This window comes from Misgurnus anguillicaudatus, chromosome 21, assembly GCF_027580225.2.
Source record: "Misgurnus anguillicaudatus chromosome 21, ASM2758022v2, whole genome shotgun sequence".
Classification (NCBI taxonomy): Eukaryota; Metazoa; Chordata; class Actinopteri; order Cypriniformes; family Cobitidae; genus Misgurnus; species Misgurnus anguillicaudatus.
In genome coordinates this window covers 29,357,335-29,378,014 of record NC_073357.2, presented here as the reverse complement: position 1 = coordinate 29,378,014, position 20,680 = coordinate 29,357,335, and the positions used below count along the sequence as shown (strand labels likewise).

Sequence of the window (20,680 nt, the reverse complement as noted above, 5' to 3'; positions counted from 1 at the left end):
TATTTTTTATTTATATTTATAAAATAAAATACATAAATATACATAAATATAATCTTTTAACAGCCCTAATAAAAATGACTCATAAATAATCAAATCCATCAACTGGAATGTTTAAATAAACACTTTTGCTGGAAGATCGTGAGATCTTCATTTAAAATTGTACTATATGTTCCTCATAACAGTCGTAATAACACTTCTAGCATTTAAGAGACTGCAGTTTCATTAAAGAAAAACTCAAGGCCCCACACAACGACACTGGACTCGGTACAATCTCATATACTTCAGCTGCTCCAGGTGCCCGCAAGCAGAGAGCAGCGGTTAACCAGCTCTCTAACAGCGTCCGCTACGGTCTGCCACCATAGACCCAGGCGTCCTTCACACAACATCAGTCAACCATCTCGCTAATAAAAAACAAACTTTTTATGTCAATGGAAATTTCTTTGAGGTGCCTCATACGGACTCAACAGCAGAAAAGGAAATAATTAAAGTACCACTGTGACATATAAGTGGTAAGATGAATAAAGAAGAACAAAGAGGTGTGGTGCACACGGGCGCGTCCAGAAAGCTCTGATCTAATTGGGCAGGCTCCAGTTGCGGTTCAGTGCAAGCTCAACCTTTGCGATTTGTTAAAGTAAACAAGACAAATTTTTCATTGCGACAGCAATGCCAGAATAATCGCTTGTGGTTAAATCAATGTTAAATCACCTGCTATTTGGAACAAGCAGCAAATGGTCAGGTTGGTACACGACTTTTGGCTTCAACACATATTTGCAAAAACCAAAGTCACTCAAACTAGCCAAGGGCTGAACTGCTTTCCCAAAACTTTCATTTAATTTATACTTTGAAACACGTAGTACGGACAGGAATTCCATCACCCAATAACAAGGCCGTTATTATCATCTCAAATATGAAAGTCTAGGGGTTAGGTATAATAACCGCGAAGAGCTTGTTATGGGGTACCAGTACTCTTTTGTCACACGTAAACATAGGAGAAACAGGCGGCTCGAGTGACGGTGAGGGATTGCAGGCCGTTTCATGTGGGCCGAGGGAGCTTGGCGAGTCTTGCAGCTGGGATCATACTAGTACAGCTTTGGGATTAGTGGAAAATGGAACCCAGATGAAAGCATGGAAGCCTGTTCAATTGCAAAGGCTCAGCGCACAGAACATTTACCTTCAGATTCTCATTGACAACTGATGGGCAGCGACTGCTAACATCAGAGAGGCCGGGCTAAAATAAGAGCTGAAGTGGCTGCCTGCATATTTGGAATGTCAGGAAAAGGCAACGGTCAAGTTGCTTAGGTTTTGTCCTTCAAGACTCCCTTCCATCTTTCATATCAATAAGGATGAGATATGTATCCAACGACAAGGCACACAAGCCTTTACAATAGAAGGGTTTAATATGCACCGAAAGCTTGCTAATTTTCTGCAGCTGAAATAATGCAGTAGCATCTATGAACCTTTCATGTTATTTTAGCACTTTGTCTGACGTGGCACCCCGAAAGCAAGCGATGATAAGATTTCTCTCAGATAATAAATGTACAAAAAAAGAGTCAGAGTTCCCTTAGAACTCCAGCACAAAAAGCTGCCTGTTCTGACAACGTCTCCCAAGGCAGAGTTGGAGAAATGTGCTTTCAATTACGTTCCGGTGGATGTAGAAAAGTAGAACAAGAAATGCACTCAGTTTACGTACTGCTTCGATTCTGCTTGGTGTTTTTTTTCTAAATGTTGAGAAAATATCCATCTCTCCCGTAACAAGAAGTGGTCCAAAGACTGGGGCAGGACAACCAGCCATTAAATGTGTGACAGAGTAGCAACAAAAGCACAAGAACCAATGAAGAACGTCAACATTATGAAAATCTCCTAAAGAACTGCCTGCTTCTCATGTTTGTGGTTGTGTACAAAATCAGAGACATAAGAAAATCAGTAAGACATAATTGTGTTGTATCACTAAAATACATGCTGAGATCTGCGTTGAGTGCTCCTCATGTGATGTTTCATTATACTGAAGCGTTCATCAAATATATTGTGGACAAACACTTTGTGTTATCATTAAAGATACATTTTCCTTCCCTGCAGGATGAGTGGCTATAATGAAACCATTTGCAGAGTAAAAATCCATATATGATACTGATTCTCAACTGGTTCTTGACTAAAGGCACATTTCACCAAATTCTCCCCACCAGTTTGAGACAATTTTGATAAAATGCTTAAATCAGATGAAAAACTCAGTTTATAAGAGAGATGGGACAATATATAGTAAGGAGCAATCTATAAAATAGGTCACTTACAACAATAGGAGGATTGTTCCACTCCTCATAGGTGCGAGCTGCGTATGGGTAGATGCGATCATTAATAATCTGGAGAGTCGTCATGCCAATAGCCTTCATGGAGCTGAAATAGGCTTCCCAGAACCAGCGGGCCTAGGGAACAATAAATGGCAGAATTTCAGTATTCGTAGGGAGAACACCATGTGTCAAGCTGATAAACAGAAATGCATATAAATACACCATGTATAAAAGCATGTGAAAGATGGAAACCAAAGACAAAAGATAAGGCCTCTCACATCCCTTCACTCCCACAATCCTGCTTTTGGCTTTATGACCCCCCTACACACTTTCAAAGACCAAACAGCCCATTAAAGCTTGGTGACATGACTGCGGGGACCATTCCAGACCGTTATGGGGCCTTTAGACTATCAGTCTTTTAACTTTTCCACTCAAGTGGCACCGAGACTACAGCTGAAGTTTAAGGGCAAAGATCAGTTCATTGAACTCCATACCAGCACAGATTGTGCAGTAATGTACTTTTAATGCCAATTTGGCTGTATTAATAACAGTGTTATAATGCTAATGTAATACATATAAAAGGAAGATTTGCTAAGACATTGGACGGAAAAAAGATCAAAGCTCCTCAGTATTATTTGTGGCAAAATAAGAAAAATTCCAACCATCAGGGGTTGTTTTAACCCATGGTTGGGAAAAATATGGAAAAACCCAACCACTGGGATTTAACTTAGCCTAGTTTGTTTTAACGCAACATGCTGGGTTCTTTCAATCAATGATTGGATCAAATATGAATTTTTTTCAATATTTTACTATGTTCTTACCTCAACTTAGACAAATCAATACATACCTATCTTTTTTTGATGCGTGCACTTCATCTTTGCACAGCGCGTTGTAAATGTGTTACCATTTAGCCTAGCCCCATTCATTCCTTAAGCTGCGTCTACACCAACCACGTTTCAGACGTTAAAATCTCATCTACCGCGCCTAGTTTGCCGCTTTAACAGTTTGAATGCATTCACGCGTGTAGAGCGAAGTAGACGCACGGAAAAAGCAAGCATTTGACGCGCGTCAGAGGCAAAATCTGCTTCTTGTGGGAGGGGCAAGTGCTTTGCGGTTGTTTGTTTGCAAGATGACTGATGTTGATTGTGCATTTATCGAGAGAGTTACCGGTTTGTATGTGGTAACCTTACTATAGGGGGAAAATAAACGGCGTGGGTCGATAAACGTCACGTGACTCAAAAGTGAAATGTGTATTACAACTTACCAGGTTGCCCAATGTCCTCACTGACACTCTTCCAAGTGAGGTCCCTTTTATGCCTGTCTCTGTAGAAATAAGAACTTGTGAGACATATAGCTCCGGGTGACTGCTTATGGACAATATCAAGCGTTCCTTCAGGTTGAATGAGTGACTCCGGGTGGGGCTGCCAGCACAGCAGCAAGCAGGCTCCTGATTGGTTAACGCGGCGCGAAATTCCGCCAAAGTTCAAATGTTTCAACTCGGGTGTCAGCCAGCAATTTGCGTCAAACACAAGATGCATAAAAAAGCACCATTCATGCGTACCGCGCCAGGCGCTCAATCGCACGAATGAGGCGGAAACTCTTCTTTCGCGCCGCCAAACGCATCATCCGTGCACGAGACCTCTAGACGTGCGTCAACGCGTCTTCACATTGACTTAACATTGAAATCACTTGTGCTTCACGCCTCTACCGCGGCTGGTGTAAACGCAGCATTAGGATCCAAACAGGGATGAATTTAGAAGCCAACAAACACTTCCATGTTCTCCCTATTTAAAGACTCTTACACGAGTAGTTACACAACTTAAGAGGGTCGCAAACAGCGCCACATCGAGTCGCGTCTAGGACAACTCTGAGGTATTTTAAATCGGAAGTGCACATTAAATAGTCAGATAGCGTCTACTTCAAAATGCAAAATATACGTTAGCAGCCAATGTTAATCGTTAATGATTTGGGACAAATATGATGTTATTTAATGTTAAACTATGTGAGTATCGCTCTGTGGCGTGAAAGGGATTTGAGCGACTTCCTGAGTCAAAGCTGGGCGCCGCAAATGTGTTTGATTTTTTTAGAACGGCGCGGCGCGGCGCGCCACTGAGCGGCCCCCTTAAGTGTGATGGCACAAAGTAAACATGACGATTTTTTAAGCTGATAAAAAATGAAAACTATATTGTATGGTGGAAGAGCACTTAGTTCACAGCACTTTCACCTCTGGTGCAGTAACATCATGACTTCGGAAGTTTGAGCGAGGGGGGGTTCTCAGGGGTGTTACTGCATCAACAGTCTTTAAATAGGGAAAACATGGAAGTGTTTGGTGGCTTCTAAATTCACCTATAAGAAATGAATGGGGCTAGGCTAAATGCTAACACATTCACGATGTGCTTTGCAAAGATGAAGTGAATACATTGAATAAAGATAGGTATGTCTTAATTTGTCTAAGTTGAGGTAAGAACATAGTAAAATATTGAAAAACGGTGGTGATTGCCATCCATTTTTTCTTTATTGTGCCTATTCTATTTAGATTGTTTTAAGTGCAGGATCTCTGTTACAAACGCCTGGCCTGAATTGAACAGGCATGAATTGTTAATCACCAATACTGTAGAATCTAGGTACTTATCAGTTATGTAAAAAACTAAATAAATGAAAAATTGGTCACTACAGGAACACACAGTCTCTGGGCTCCACTGGCGATCTATTAACAAACCCAAAGCTCCAGCAGTGAGGGGTGAGGAGTACATAAGAGTTAATTACCCATAAAACAGTGCTATCTCCTGCTAGGAGGCGCCATGCCGCAGTGACCCAGTTCCACCTCTCCTGGTCCTGTGTGACCTTGCTCGATTTAACAGGGTAGACAAAGTGCATACTGGGGGCAGCCTCATTACCTGGCCTGACTGCAAACAGCGTCAGATCAGACCCGACTACAAAGAGTGAAATGAGACCAGGCTAAGAATCGATCACAAAGAGTAACTGCTTGCTACACTTTTCCGGGCCAATTACTGAACAACGGCACAAACCTCTAATGGTCTTCCCTTTAACGACGACAATAAAATTGTCGATTTAATGAGTAATTCGATGATATATAGAGGTTTGTACAAAACACTTAACGAAGAGATCTGACTATTCCAGTTAGTCTCTCTAAAGTGAATTGTAGTCCATCAATGCCACGACTGGTGTTTTTGTTGTCATAAGTCCAACATAGAGCTCGACGCATTAGATAAACTGTGTCGCTCCCCGTTGCCTGGCCCCCACGGGACTGTCTCTTAAACACTGAAAAAATACAACTACACCAAAACAGCTTTTCTTTTTATGGAGAGGGAAAGAGGATTCAAAAAGACTTTCTCATCCCAGGGGGAGCGCAGCCGGCCATAAATCAGCTCGTGATGAAAGTTTCCTTTCCGACCAAGCTGAGAGGCTGAGAGAAAACCGCACCCACCAAGCGCTGACTCCGCCCCATTTGAGCGCTTGCAAGAATTTTTATAAGGAGAGAAGAGAAGGGAGTCTTGTGAGAAGAGAAAGTGTTGAATGCTTATCCATACACTACATTCTCCTAAGCATACATTTATTGCATTTATTTCTCTATACAATGTTTTATATAAAATATTTTCATTGCTGCTATACTGACAATAAAACACATTATGCGCAGTCATTTCCACTCCATCAATCTGACTGGATGAGAGACACTCCAGAAGTGCTGATATAGCAGAAAAGCACTGGGACGCATTGCTGTTTTGTGTCACACTGAACTGCTGAATTGATACTGCAGTATATAACAGTCATTGATTTCCTCAGCGGAAATGGCACAGCAAATGGATCACACACGTTTAGTTGCATGCTTTCCCTCACATGCCCTGTCTCGGTTACTCGAGTCACTAACAATGTTCCAACATGACGTTGTCGAATTACCATATAGAAATGGAGGCTTGGACACATATTTTAGCAATCCTGAAACTGATGTAATAAAAAGTTTCCACGTACAGGCGATTTTGAGACACTCCTCTTTGGATTTTCATAAGTTGCTGTATTTCTTTCTGTCATAGCACTTGCTATCATTACGTCATGGGCATATGTCAGCACATCTAATCCCAGAATACTTTTGTTTGCTGCTTTATTAACGACCTCAAATGAAGGGCTGCAAGACTATTGAATTATTGAAATATCGCAAATATTATGCCTATTGCAATGAATGCAATAACTGAGTTTAACTCTTTCCCCGCCATTGACGAGATAAAACGTCAATTAAGAGCAAACCCTTCTCTGCCAATGACACGACAGGGCCTGACATTAACTTTTTGAGCAACTTGTCCTTCGGACAAGTAAATGTGTGTTTCACTTGTCCATGCACAAAAGTCACTTGTCCGGGTAAAGATTTATAATATAATGTATTTTTTGTGTTTTGCTAATCAGTGGCGGAGCGAGGGATTTCTCATAGGGGTGGCCAGGCAGGGGCCAGCAGTTACTCTGGTGCACATAAAATCTCTATCATCCAACCTTAAAATACTTTTAAGTATTATAGGTGTGTTAAGAAGAATAATGTATAACATACAATTGCTACAATACTTTAATTTGAATTAAAATGAATTGAGATTAACATACAATTTATAGTCATAATTCAACCTCATGTTTTTTTTTTAACTATTTAATCAAATAATCATAATCAAATAATTTAATCAAATCATTTGGCTGCTTCTTGTTACTCTTTCTGAAGAATGATGCTATATCTGCTGCCTTTCTCTTCATTTTTCCCACATTTCAATGGTTGTAGAAAAGTGTCACCTTTAATAAATGGACTAATCCGGTCACCCCTGTTATTAAGTGCGAAATGGACTGTTCCAAAACTTTCCGCTATAGAGTCTGCGCAGTGTCGGAGAATAGAGCAGGTGAATGATAACGGGAAAGGAGATCAGCTGAATAGTGTAAATAGTTATAGTTTAAATAAGCAGGATTGATTCAAATCAAAGGAGGTTTTGTGGACTGTGCGTCTGCGTGCATTATACTAAACACACATCTATGCACATTTAATAAAGTCAACGATTTGAATACTTTGAGTGAGACATATTTGTTCTAACCGGACAAACTGTAGCCTTCAACCAAACCCGGACTAACGTTAGCAATTAAAGCAAAATAATAGAAGATTTTTCAATGATTGTCTGACATTAAAACACTGAACATTACCATGTTTTAAATAACTTATTAGAATAAATGTATGTAGATTATCTGTTATATATATATAAAATCAATCTTAAACCTAGCATTTACGCTGTAATGTTCGTGTGGGATTTTTAATGTACAGTGACGAACTCTGTCAGATTCAAATCAGCTGTCGGGCACACACACATAGGCGCGCTGAAAGAGAGATTCTCATTATAAAACAGATTCCTAAACAAGATTTTAAGCCTATTATGTGTTTTACCGAACGTTATAAGAGAAAAAATACGGACTTAAATCGGCTTTTTTGACGCACAGTGAAGTCATTTATATTCACGCCGGAGCCTGAAGAAACATCACTCTCCGCGAATCCCGCCCCTCCGTGTTCGGCGATCAGGTTTAATGCGCGCACAGCTTGTTTAGTAACAATAACATTACATGTAAACGTGTGTGTCGACGTGCTGCGCTCTCTGTTCAATATTCCGCTCTGTGTTTGCGCTGCGCGTTCTGCTCTGTCGTTAACGGCACATAACGTGAAGTAACATTAATTGAAATTTAACTTGTCCAGTCGGACAACTAATTTTCTCTTACACTTGTCCTACAAAAAATCCACTTGTCCCGGACAAGCGGACAAGCCTTAATGTCGAGCCCTGCACGAGAATTTCCGGCTTTCTTCAATACCGCTATTATCCACCAGGTGGCGCACTTCCGCAACTTATACAACCCGGAAGTAGCGCCTCACGTGAAAGAGAAAGAACTCCGTGTATGTTTTAAAGATCGCTCTGCATCCAATCTCTATTAAATGTCTTTCACAAAAATTTAATTATCTCAGCTTTTTGCTCAAAATTTGGTGTTTTTGAAGAAACCTACCATATTTGAGAGGTGATAAAAAGAGAACTAAGGTAGGATGAAACTTTAGTTCTTTCATTTGATTTGTTTTTATATTTAAAGAAGAACCTTTTCTGGAAGGCATTAAACCTTTGTGAAGATGAAAAATGCTGGCAGTGGCTGGCATTTTTTTTTAAACGCTGGCGAGGCAAGAGTTAAAATGTAAAAAAAATATTCATTATGTGAAGTCAAAGTTTTAGGTCGATGTCCATAGCAGAGACTAGTGAGACAGAGAAAGTGACGCTTTAAAAAAAAAAGAATGTGAAACATTTATGTTGGTTAAATCATTTTCAGTTTTGAAATGTAATTTAAAGGTGCAATGTGTTAATTGTAAGCGGCAGAAATGCAATCTAATATACATAACTATATGTTCAGTGGCGTATAAAGATCTTACATAATGAAGCATTGTTTTTATCACCTTAGAATGAGGTGTTTTTATCTACATACACTGCAGGTCCCCTTACATGGAAGTCGCCATTTTGCACTGCCGTGTTTTAAAAGATGCCCCAAGTGGACAAACTGTTCTACGGAGCGTGTTTCATCACAATGTTGTTTCAGACGACATGTTTGTCCTGTGGCGGCTACCATAGCTTCTCTATCCACCACTAGATGCCGCTAAATTCTACACAGTGCACCTTTAAAGGAGACATATCATATCAAGAGCTTTAATTGAGTCCCCAGTGCTTCTATAAACCTAAAAAATGTATAAAAAGATCAACCCAGTTACTTTGTTTTGGTAAATCATTCTCTGCAAGCAAGTGAAAAAATAGGTCATCGAAATTTGGCTCCCCTCGTGATGTCAGAAGGGGATCTTGTTATAATACCACCCCTTTTTAAGCAAACCACGTCACTACCTTTTAGTGCAGAGATCATCTCATTTTCATTTTAAAGGACACACCCAAAAACGGCACATTTTTGCTCACACCTACGAAGTGGCAATTTTACCATGCTATAATAAATTATCTATATGGTATTTTGAGCTAGAACTTCACATATGTACTCTGGGGACACCAGCGATTTTTTTTACATCTTAAAAAAGTCTTGTGAAATGTTTCCTTTAAATTAAATGTACAAACTTAAAGCATTATCATACTGAATAACATATAAAGCATTCTTCCTTAATATTGTGCAGCCCTACTTATTTGCAATGCAAAATCTATGTGGCATGAATGTGCATGAACTTATTAGCAAATGCATGCTGTAAGATCTGAACACCTCTAGGCCTCTCCCTTTAAGTGTGCATTTTTAACATGTGTTCAGACAGGATTACAGCAGAATGATGCTACTGCATTAGGACTGCACTAGCACCCTAATCCCATTAATAAGGAATGCATGTGATCTATTTAAGGAGGTTGGCCCAAACAGTGTACGGGACAGTCCATTTAAGTACACTATGGAAAAATGTACAGCTTGAATGCAGTGTAAGTAAAGCATCTTCCAAATGCATGAGGCCAGAGTTCAACCACTTCTAAAAGGGATAAAATAATCTGTTGTCACTTGCTCACCAATATGCCTAAACTCATACAGGATGGCCTTTTTCTATATAACAGAGAAGATGTGAAGAATGTTGCTTGTTTTAACCATACAATACATCAATATGGTCGAAAGATGTGAGTCACTATTTTTCCTAACACCATTTGTGTTACAAGAAAGAATTCAAAAGTCATACATACATGTCTAAAGCAACATGTGGGTGAGTATATAATGACAGAGTTGCCATTTTTGGCCAAACTTTAACACTTTTATAGCTTTTTAATTAAATATGACACCGTGTTATCAACATCCCACATATCAACACTCTTAGCTATTAAAACATTTGTGGTGGGTATAGTAGCATAATACTGAGATCACAACATTCACCAAAGATCATCAGACTCTATGTTTAAGAGTCAATAAATGACATGCTGCTGCTTCAGACTGGAAGACTAATCATTACAGAGTTAAGTTGTTGGTTGCTCCCTCTATTGGTCAAAACACAAATATTTCCACCACACCTACAGTATTACTCACATAGCATTTACTGTCTGTATATGTCTGCCTTTATTCAGCATTATTTGCAGCATCTGCACTTTTCCGTGCTACACCTCAAGTTTATAAGGGTTGTTTTCTGGAAAGATCAAGAACGTTACGCTTTTTGGACCGGAGGTGACATACACTAGTCAGAAAAGAATGGATCAAGATGTGTTCAAGTGTGCATTGAGATCTCACTGGCTTCATGCCATGTCATAGTCAAAGCATGTCCAACGGTCATGAAGCAACGCTACAATATCCCTGAATTAACATACAGAAACATGAACTTTAAAAGAGTTTGAAGTGGATGCCAATGTAACAGAATTCCGTTCTGTTATTATTATTAATAATAATTATGGTTAGTGTATAGTTATACATTTTAGTTACCTTCAAATTCAAGGACCTTTCAAGGACCTTCCAGATCAAATACCCTCAAATTCAAGGACTAAATATGGGGACACATTTCAAGTGAGAGCAAGGCAACATCGAGTTACCTTTTAAGATACATTGTTACAGTTACCCTTCAAGGGAACTCACGCTGCATCACAGCGGTGACACTTTGGGGACGCCTCCAGGGGTAAGTGCGTCTGAATGTGTATATCAAATTCAACCAATGGTGAGGCTTAACGACAAAGACAGCGTGAAGCAGGAGTCAGGAAGTATATTGCTATCTGAAATATTGCCAGCAGGAACGCAGGAAGTATGACAAGGGAGACACAGCGTCTCATTCCCTTCTCAGGGAACAACAATTACACACATAACCCGAGACGTTTTTGTGTCAAACAAAACAATGCAAAAAAGCATTTTGGTGTGAATCAACATTCGCACACAGAAGACGTAACAATTTAAAGCAAACAGTTTAGCACGTGTGCTTAAAAAGTCGAGATTTTTTGTGATATCCTACACTACAAAGGATTTTTTTCCAGAAAACTTCTTGCATAAAATAGATTCAAGCACTTTCAATGACCTGTATCTATGTATGTACATTTTCAAAAACTTCCCAGGGCCTTGAATTTTTTCCCCCAGATTCACAAACTTTCAAGGATTTCAAGGAACCGTGGGAACCCTGAATCAACCATAACTATTACAGAGGGAATTTAATAGATATCCATACATTTATTCAATGTGGTTTAGCAACTGTGACATAACCACAGAGCGGAAAAAAAGACGAAGGGAAAAAATTAAAAGAAAAGTGTGTGGTTAACAATTTGTTTGGATAGATACATCACTAATACTAAAAATTAGCTCCCATCATGATTTACTATGGCAGGAGAAATTTCATCTTTGGAGAATCAAAAGCACACACTTGCAGGAATATTGGTTTTGGCATGAATCCACCTGTCTAACGGTTATTTTCATTCTAGAGAGCTTGCACTTCATTGAACAGCGGAAAGAATGTCAGCAAAGCAGAAGAAGGGTTGTGACTCCCATAACCTCAGCTTCACCCCGTATTAAACGTGAGAAGGTTGCTTGCGTTTAGTCTGAGAATGACTAATCTGCTATTGAACTCGGCCATCAGTTTTGACAGCATTCGGTATTGTTTAGTAATCATGACACTGGGCTGAAGGTTGTTGGACTGTTTCACATAAATAGCTCGGAGTGTATTTATAATTCCACTCAAACTTTCACAGGAAAAGATGGACGACATTTAAAGAAATGAACTTGCAGCCCTTGAGCTGTATCTTGGGTGATCTCATGACCTACCAACCACCGTGATGGCCAGATGCATGTGCCATTTTCACATTCTTACCTGTCTTTGCATCTCCTCAACCTGTCTGTGAGGGATGCTCTTTAAAATCGTATACATCTCGGACAACTTTTCTTCAGGAATGACAACGGATGCCCTGCAAGCATAAAGGTACAAACAATCATGCATTGGAAAAAAATCATGATTAGACCGAAAACATGCTTGCATTCGTGTTTACCTTTTCCAATCCAGCACTTCGGAGAAAGGCAGAATGTAAGAATCAGCCATGATGACAGGGACGCATCCGGCCTGCAGCACATCACTCAAAGTGGCCTGGCCGAGTCGGGCCCCACGCAGAACCACACAGAACGATGACTCCTACAGAACCAACAGGGAACATTTGTTATCTCTGATAATGACACATACAAACAATAGTGTGATATACACGTGTGGTGTGCATAAGGTGGCTTAGTTTGGGGGGGGGGGCTCTCACAGGGATTTGGCCTCTGCTCCTCCCCACTGTGGAACGTCTCCCAGATGTGCTCCAGCACCCAGCCCAGATGATAAGCGTACTTCCTGTCTAGACAGGGCTGGACGGGAGATGAGCGTGGTGGACAGGAACAATGTTTGTTCCTATTGTTTTCAGCAATGGAAAAAAGTTGTGGTGTGGTGGCAAAAATCGCTTCTGGCCAAGTCAGAGAGCTTCTAACAGATTTAGAGCAGAGCTCTCAAAGGCTGGATGAGGTTTATTTACACAATTATTAAATCAGTTATGACAGCTCATGAGCAAAGAGCGCACAATGGAAAATCACCAGGAAAACTGAATATTGTTTTATTTATAAACAAATTTGGTCCAGTAGTTCCAATAAAATAAGCAGTTCCTGTAGCTCAGCTGGTATAGCAATGCATTAATAGCGCAAAGGTTCAATTCCCAATATCACATACAGATAAATGTATAGCTTGAATGCATTGTGAGTCTGTAAGCACTGTATGTCTGTAAAATCCATAAGATAATTGTAATGCAAGTATAAAAAATGTATAGAGACACCAACCTGTAGGATTTGGGGATAGTCGTAGACCTGGCCCTTATAGCAGCGCTTTCTGACCGAGGCCAGTCCCTGAGAAAGATTGCTGCATTTGTCTAGGAGAAGCAGGGCCTCCCCATTCTCCTCCTTCAGTCTTTCCAGTTCAACACGGTATTCCCGATGAATAGCCGTCTGGGACGACAGAATAAAATAGTGCCGGGGCCTGGAGAGTAAACACACATCACATGAAGTTTGTGAGGGTTTTCATTATAAAATCTAAATCAGTGAGTGATTATGTAGCAGGTGGGTAGACAAGCAGGATCTCACCCAGGTTGTCTCTCAGGAAGGTCCACTTCAGCAGACAGGGGACTGTAGACAGGGATGCTGACATCATAACCCTGCCTATACGTCCACGTGGAGAAGCCTCCCCCAGCCAGCAGAACTCTGCGAAACAAAGGCAACGAAGAACGGTTTATACAACACGCGTCCCTAAACTGGTTTTACATGACAAATGTGCGAACACGCCACTCTGAAGTATTTAACGGGGTCGCCTTCACGTCCTTGTTCTGCGACGAGTCAATAAAACATCAAACGGCGCCTCGTTTGAGGGAAGACTCAATTTACATGAGGAATGAAGTGAGTAAAGCGAGAGTTGCAAATACAGCGACGCAACACGCGCTGTCTTTTTATCTCACCCCACACATATGCGCACATGGGCAGCTGGTTCTGATGAGGCTGCACGCCAAATGGAGCGCAGCTGGGTGAGTCCAGGAAATTCCCTACAGCTCCAGATAAGCGTTCATCATTTCTGGGCTTTCTAGTACATAAAACTCACCTTTTCCACCCAACGCAAAAGAGTGGCCAAGTAATAAGCTGGGAAACATGGTCTATGGAGAATATGTTTGTCTGCCTGCTCTAGGCGGCTGTGTGTGTGTTTCTCTCTTTCATAACCGCTCTTAGCCGAATCTTTGATGTTTGGGCCTAGGGAATTTGCTTGATTAATGATATATCGAATACAGTTATGGAGATAAAATTGTATTTTAATAGATCAGCTTGGTGAATACCAAGTAATTCATTTGTGTGAATGGATCAGTAACAATATTGATGTCTGTTTGAATTACGTAAGAGATTTCTGATTTCAAATGCAATTTGCAAGAATTGCAGTCTCTATGGATTACAGTGTATTTAAAAGATACAGCGATATACCATTGTGAGAAGCTCTTATTACACTCTCAGTAATGCAAAGAGGCAAAAACTATAAATATACAATCGACGACGATCAAGACAAATCTACAAGAATTTATGGGTCCATGAAGAGGTTTAAAAGTTTCACCGGAGTAACGCTGCCCTCTATTGGCATGAGAAGTTTCAGTTTACCTCACCCTTACTCACATAGTTCAACATATAAACTTTACATCCTTAAAAATAAACCTACCCCACACCTCCGCTATTTTTATTTTCTCTTGGGTAAGAGAGTCTTAGAAAAACACTAGCAAAAAATCCATGTCTTGTAAAACGCATGTGACCCTATGAGTTTATAAAGCTATATATAATACAGTAGGGTACAGCCTTTGAATGTTCTGAAGGGTGCTATAATATTTAAGGTCCACTTTTTTTGAAAATATGCTCATTTTCCAGCTCCCCTAGAGTTAAACATTTGATATTTATTTAGCTGATCTCCGTGTCTGGCGGTACCACTTTTAGCGTAGCTTAGCCTATTCCATTAAATCTGATTAGACCATTAGCATCGCGCTAAAAAATAACCAAAGAGTTATATGACAATCTTCCTATATAAAACTTGACTTTTCTGTAGTTACATTGTGTACGAAAACTAACAGAAAATTAAAAGTACCCTTGGTTACTTTCAATAGCAGGGGACTTTTTTAGGCACTGTGTTATATCATTGCGCCAGCTGTAGCCATGTTACAGCAGCAAAGTCCTTGATTATTACGCCAGAATGAGAGTATAGTTTCTAGCCATGTCTGCCTAGAAAATCACAACTTTTAATTTTCTGTCAGTCTTCGTGCACGTTGTAACTACAGAAGAGTCAAGTTTTAAATAGGAAAAATATCGGAACTCTTTGGTTATTTTTTAACGCAAAGCTAATGGTCTAATCAGATTCAATGGATTATGCTAAGCTATGCTAAAAGTGGTACCGCCAGATCCGGAGATCAGCTAAAAGGGATTCCAAAAAGCTAAAAATCAAATGTTTAACTCTAGGGGAGCTGGAAAATTTGCATTTTTCATAAAAAGTGGAGTGTCCCTTAAGGCATGAGGCAGGATCAAACAAAAATATTCATGCTAACTGCTACAATCTTCGATGTGCTGCATGGCAAAGGTTAAGAAAGGGGTTATTTTTGTGAATATTTTCTTACAACCTAAAAATGTTTGTGGTAATTAGCCTGGAATTATGTTAAAAACCATCAGCAAATCCTCTGTCTGTTGGACACTACTGCTACTCTTTCCAAAAGTGGTTATCCCACAAAAACACTCCATTAACAAAACGTACAATCTTCCCTGATGCCAAAACCACTCGCGGGTAACGGAAGATAATCTGATGCAGTTCGTTTTTTTGTATTGGTTAATGTCGGTGGCATTGGTAAATCCTAACCATGTATTACAGTTAATGTGCTCAATTGTGATGATTTGGAGCTACTTGGCATACCTACAATTAGTACGAAAACAATGAACTGAAAAAGAACTGAATAATATTAAGGTATATAAATAGTAGTTTAAAGTGCACCTATTTCATTGCAAAACAACAACATTATTTTGTGTATTTGGTATAATACAATGTGTTTAAGTGGTTTATGGTTAAAAACAATTTATTTACCACATATCGTACATTTTTGTAGCTCCAGATTTCCGCGTCTTCCTGAAACGCACGGATTTTGTACAAAACTGTCCCTGATTGGCCACCTAACCTGTACGTTGTGATTGGCCTGAAAACATCTGATATCAGCCAGAAGTGTGATGCTCCTTACCATGTTTGAAAGTTTCGCTCACAATGCAATGCTGACAGTAGTTAACTTACAGGCTGTGAGTCAAAGCGGGAGGAATTATGATAATGTTGGTCTTGTCTACATCACCAATCCCAAGAAGTAAACTGTTGCCTACAATCCGTGTGTTTGTTGTAGGAGATTTATGTTGGAGACATTAGTTTGTACCATTTGCATATCGTTAACATGTACTAATACACACTTACACACCGAAGGAAATGTAAAAACGTGAATCGGACAATAGGTGCTATTTAAAAAATTAAAAAAGGGTCTTAATATTATTACAAGACTCTAATATGAAATGTAAATGTGACATATCTCAAAATTGCAGATCTCGTAAAGACGTGACGTTTTTAAAGAACATTTACAGGACGTGTTTGTGTTACAGAAGCGTCTCTGCCAATTACACAGAAATTTTCTGGGACCAAAGTGCTGTGCGAATGGGGTTTAAATCTCACCTGTCCCTGGGGACATCCAGAGCTGTGTTGTAGTCAGGAGGTCCTCCAGGAAGCATATTAAACAGCAGGTGGTTCATGCCTTTGTCCCACCTTAAAATGTATCGATGACAACAATAAGTATACATAAAATGGTGAGACAGAGTTCTGTTTTGGGGTATTTTGAATCCAGACAACACTGTAAAGCAGTAACAGGCTAATTTACAGATATTCAGGGATTCACTTTTCTACCTTGGCAGCATGGCCAGAGCCTGAGCAGTTTCACGAATCCGCAGAGAGTTCTGATTCAAGACATCAATGGAGGGTATGAACAGACAGGCTCTGGTCACGTCATCAGTGTAGAAGTCACTATCTGAGATGGCACTCAGTAGTTCATTGTATTCTCGAGACAGGCCAGTGCTGCTAATGGGGACTCCGACCTCATCCACAAATCGCTGAAGAGGATAGATGTACACCTGCACACACAAATAATAGATTAAGGCATTTTGAGTGAAGCACCGCAAGGACAGCAAAAATAATCACATGCACCTGCGTGTTACCTTGATTTTATTCTTGGGATTATATCCACAGCGATACACATCAAAGCAAGTGTGCATCCGACAGCTCAGGTCGCCCCTCTCAGGTATAGGGCTGATCACAGGTATCTTGACCAATGGGGCATCATGTACACTGCGACGATCCAGACTCCATTCTGCTGAAGACTCAATGGAGTGAGGCCAAAACTGAAACATCCCAGTTGCGATCAACCCCAGCAGGACCACGGAGAAGAGGGTGATGTAATAGATCCGGTGCTTAGTCTTCATTCGAGGTATGAGTGGAGGGCCCCGGGAGCTATACTTTGCTGAGGCACACATGATGAGCCTGTCCAGAGCCGAAACCACTGCAAAAACATATACAACCTGTGATGGAAATGGCCAAGACTAACTGAGGGGACCCTAGTAGGGAGGAATTTTTTATATTTCTAAACCACAGATGCAGGAAATCCCTTTATATTTACGTATAAAATTTACAAAGCATTTGGAGGCTATTACGTGGATGAAAATGGAAATCCTCAACAATTTAGAACAGGAAGCTTAACCCCCCCACACCCCTTGAAATTCATTCTCTGCCCCCGAGTCACCCAATGTATCCAGCCCTGCATATAACAACCATTACTTAAATGTTGTCAAGGACATCATATAATTATAAGTTACACAACTGTTAAAGGGACACTCCACCTTTATTTTGAAAATATGCTCATTTTTTATCTCCCCTAGAGTTAAACATTTGATTTTTATCATTCAGCTGATATCCGGTTCTGGTGGTACCACTTTTAGCATAGCTTAGCATAATCCATTGAATCTGATTAGACCATTAGCATCGCGCTCAAAAATATCCAAAGAGTTTCGATATTTTTCCTATTTAAAACTTGACTCTTCTGTAGTTACATCGTGTACTAAGACAGAAAGAAAATTAAAAGTTGTGATTTACTAGGCCGATAGGGCTAGGAACTATACTCTTATCTGGCATAGTAATCAAGGACTTTTCTGCCGTAACATGGCTGCAGCAGGCGCAATGATATTACGCAGCACCTGAAAAAAGTCCCCTGCTATTGAAAATAACCAAGGGAACTATTTTCGGGCAGTGCGTAATATCACTACGCCTGCTGCAGCCATGTTACATCAGCAAAGTCCTTGATTGTTGCGCCAGAATGAGGGTATAGTTCCTAGCCATATCTGGCTGGAGAATCCCAACTTTTGATTTTCCGTCGGCCTTGGTGCACGATGTGACTACAGAAGAATCAATGTTTAAATAGGAAAAATAACAAAACTCTTTGGTTATTTTTGAGAGCGATGCTAATGGTCTAATCAGATTCAATGGATCATGCTAAGCTATGCTAAAAGTGGTACCACCAGACCTGGAGATCAGCTGAATGGAATCCAAAACAGTACAAATAAAAAAAGATTATCTCTAGGGGAGCTGGAAAATGAGCATACCTTCAAAAAAAGTGGAGTGTCCCTTCAAAGCAATAAAAAATGAACCCAAAAATAAAAATTCTGTCATCATTTTCTCATCTTCATGTTATTCTAAGGTGCGGTTCACATAATCACGTATTTTGTGCACTCAAGTTCATTATTTCATAAGCGAAACGGTCGCGACGCACACGACGTGCTAATTTTTTCCATGCGCGTCCGCACCGCATCGAGTTAAAAACATTTTAACTTTTCAGAATGCCACAAGCGCACCGCAGGTTATGTGACAAGAACCAATCAACGGTCTCGTTTTCCGTGTGGTTTCAGATGCGAAATGTGAACTGCCACTAAACCTCATGAGTTTTTATTTATTTTGATGAACACAAAGGATGATATTTTGATAAATGATTGTAAGCACACAGCTGCTGTAACCACTGACTTCCATAGTAGGAAAAGAAATTTTAATAAATGGTGACAAGCACGCTGTTGACAGTACCCGTTGAATTCCATTGTATTTGTTTTTCCTACTATGGGAGTCGGTGGTTACAGTCAGATGTGTGGTTACCATCATTTATCAAAGTGTCTTCTTTTGTGTTCATCAGAAAAAAAGAAAATCATACAGATTTAAAACAACATGAGGAAGATAAAATTATGACAGAATTTTCTATTTTGGGTGAACTATCCCTTTAATGCAGTGGTCTCCAACATGGTACCAGGTTGCCCGCATAGAATCTAGGAGTTGCCCGCAAAGCACATTCTGTTAATTGGCCTGAATTTTAATATTTATTTATTACATCTTTTTTATATCAGTTTGGCTTATTTTAAGTTTATTAGCATTTAAACAATGATAAAATATATCAACAAGTAAAATAAAATAAAATCAATAAGTTAAAAGTTTTTAGTAGACTATATCAAAAAGTAGCCCTCGAGGTTGTTTTATCCATTAAGGTCTTGCACACAAAAAGGGTGGAGACCACTGCTTTAATGTATGATTACTTTAAATAAATATTTATCATTAAGATTGATCATTCCAATTCCAGCTAAGTACACAGATTACATTTTTAGTGCATACATATTTTAACACAATTGCTTGAGGACAACATTATATATATTATTATATTTTGTATTATTATATTTTGTAACACAAACCAAACAGAAGATTTCCATCAGATTTCTCTCCTGCTGTATTTTCTGTTTGGGGCCAAGATCCTTCTAACACTAAAGGTAACATTTAAGATTTTTCCTAAGGTTACTAAACTAACTAACTATATAACAAAGTTTAAGCATTATAAAACTGATCACACGTCCTCAATAAAAACTGCAACACTGCTTCTCTTTGGGGTCCTAGACAGTGAGATATTAATATGAATAAAATTGGTGACTGTGAAATCCAGAGCGATTTGGAGCATTAAAGTTTGATTTCACTTAAATTTTAATCTTACCCAGTTAATATTTAGGATATACAAGTAATTTTTTTTAATATTTCTAATCAAAGTTTAATGTTTTTTTTTTTGTAGAAAAAAGAAGACCACAAAATAATGACTTTAGCTGTTTTTTCCAGGCAGGGTCACATATCCTATAGTACCACAGGATAACATTATCTGATTTGGGGTACAGTGTAACTCAAGTCAATTGTTTTTTTACTATAATTACACAATGACACTAACACATCTCAACTTTTTCATGTAGCTAACGGTCCTATTTAATCAGCTGTCATATGAATATTAATTAGACTAGACAAGCATACTACATAGGTATCAAGAAAAGCACTTGAAATTACCATTTGTATTACTACACATAAATCATTGGTGCCTGTGTGCACCGAACATAAAGACAATAACGTCATCTTCAAAAGGTTAACATGAAGGTTAACTGTTAAGCATTCGATGTTAACAAATCAAAACACACAAGCTAAGACTAGCAGTTTAAGTTAAAATGATAAAATCATGAACTACTTCACTTGTCTCCAGATGGCAGTCTCAGATTTCGGCACGTCTAATTCATAATCTCATTCGTTGACCCAGTATGGTTTAAAGACAAAATGTGAAGTATTTTAATCAACTTGTTTAGCTTCCCAAAACATTCCATAGGCTAAACGACAGCTAACAGGAACAGAAGTGTTCGTTTTCTTCACGCGTGGTGTTGTAATCTCTTGTAACTGCGTGTAGCGCCCTCTGATGTTTTGGAGGATGAATGTAACATATAGGCGGTGTCTCGAA

The 20,680-nt window shown here is 39.4% G+C and overlaps 1 protein-coding gene across 1 annotated transcript in view; it reads right to left on the bottom strand.

Moving 5' to 3' along the window:
• ext2 (exostosin glycosyltransferase 2) overlaps positions 1-20,612 on the bottom strand; it is a 36,801-nt gene extending 16,189 nt beyond the window's left edge. The window contains exons 1-9 of the mRNA XM_073858781.1: positions 20,418-20,612; positions 17,049-17,391; positions 16,741-16,964; positions 16,513-16,602; positions 13,383-13,499; positions 13,083-13,278; positions 12,269-12,408; positions 12,094-12,187; positions 2,289-2,420 (exon numbers count right to left, since the gene is read on the bottom strand). Coding sequence (XP_073714882.1) covers positions 2,289-2,420; positions 12,094-12,187; positions 12,269-12,408; positions 13,083-13,278; positions 13,383-13,499; positions 16,513-16,602; positions 16,741-16,964; positions 17,049-17,363 — 1,308 coding nt within the window. The 5' untranslated portion in view covers positions 17,364-17,391; positions 20,418-20,612. The remainder of the gene's footprint in view (positions 1-2,288; positions 2,421-12,093; positions 12,188-12,268; positions 12,409-13,082; positions 13,279-13,382; positions 13,500-16,512; positions 16,603-16,740; positions 16,965-17,048; positions 17,392-20,417) is intronic.
• Between the last annotated feature and the right edge of the window lie 68 nt (positions 20,613-20,680).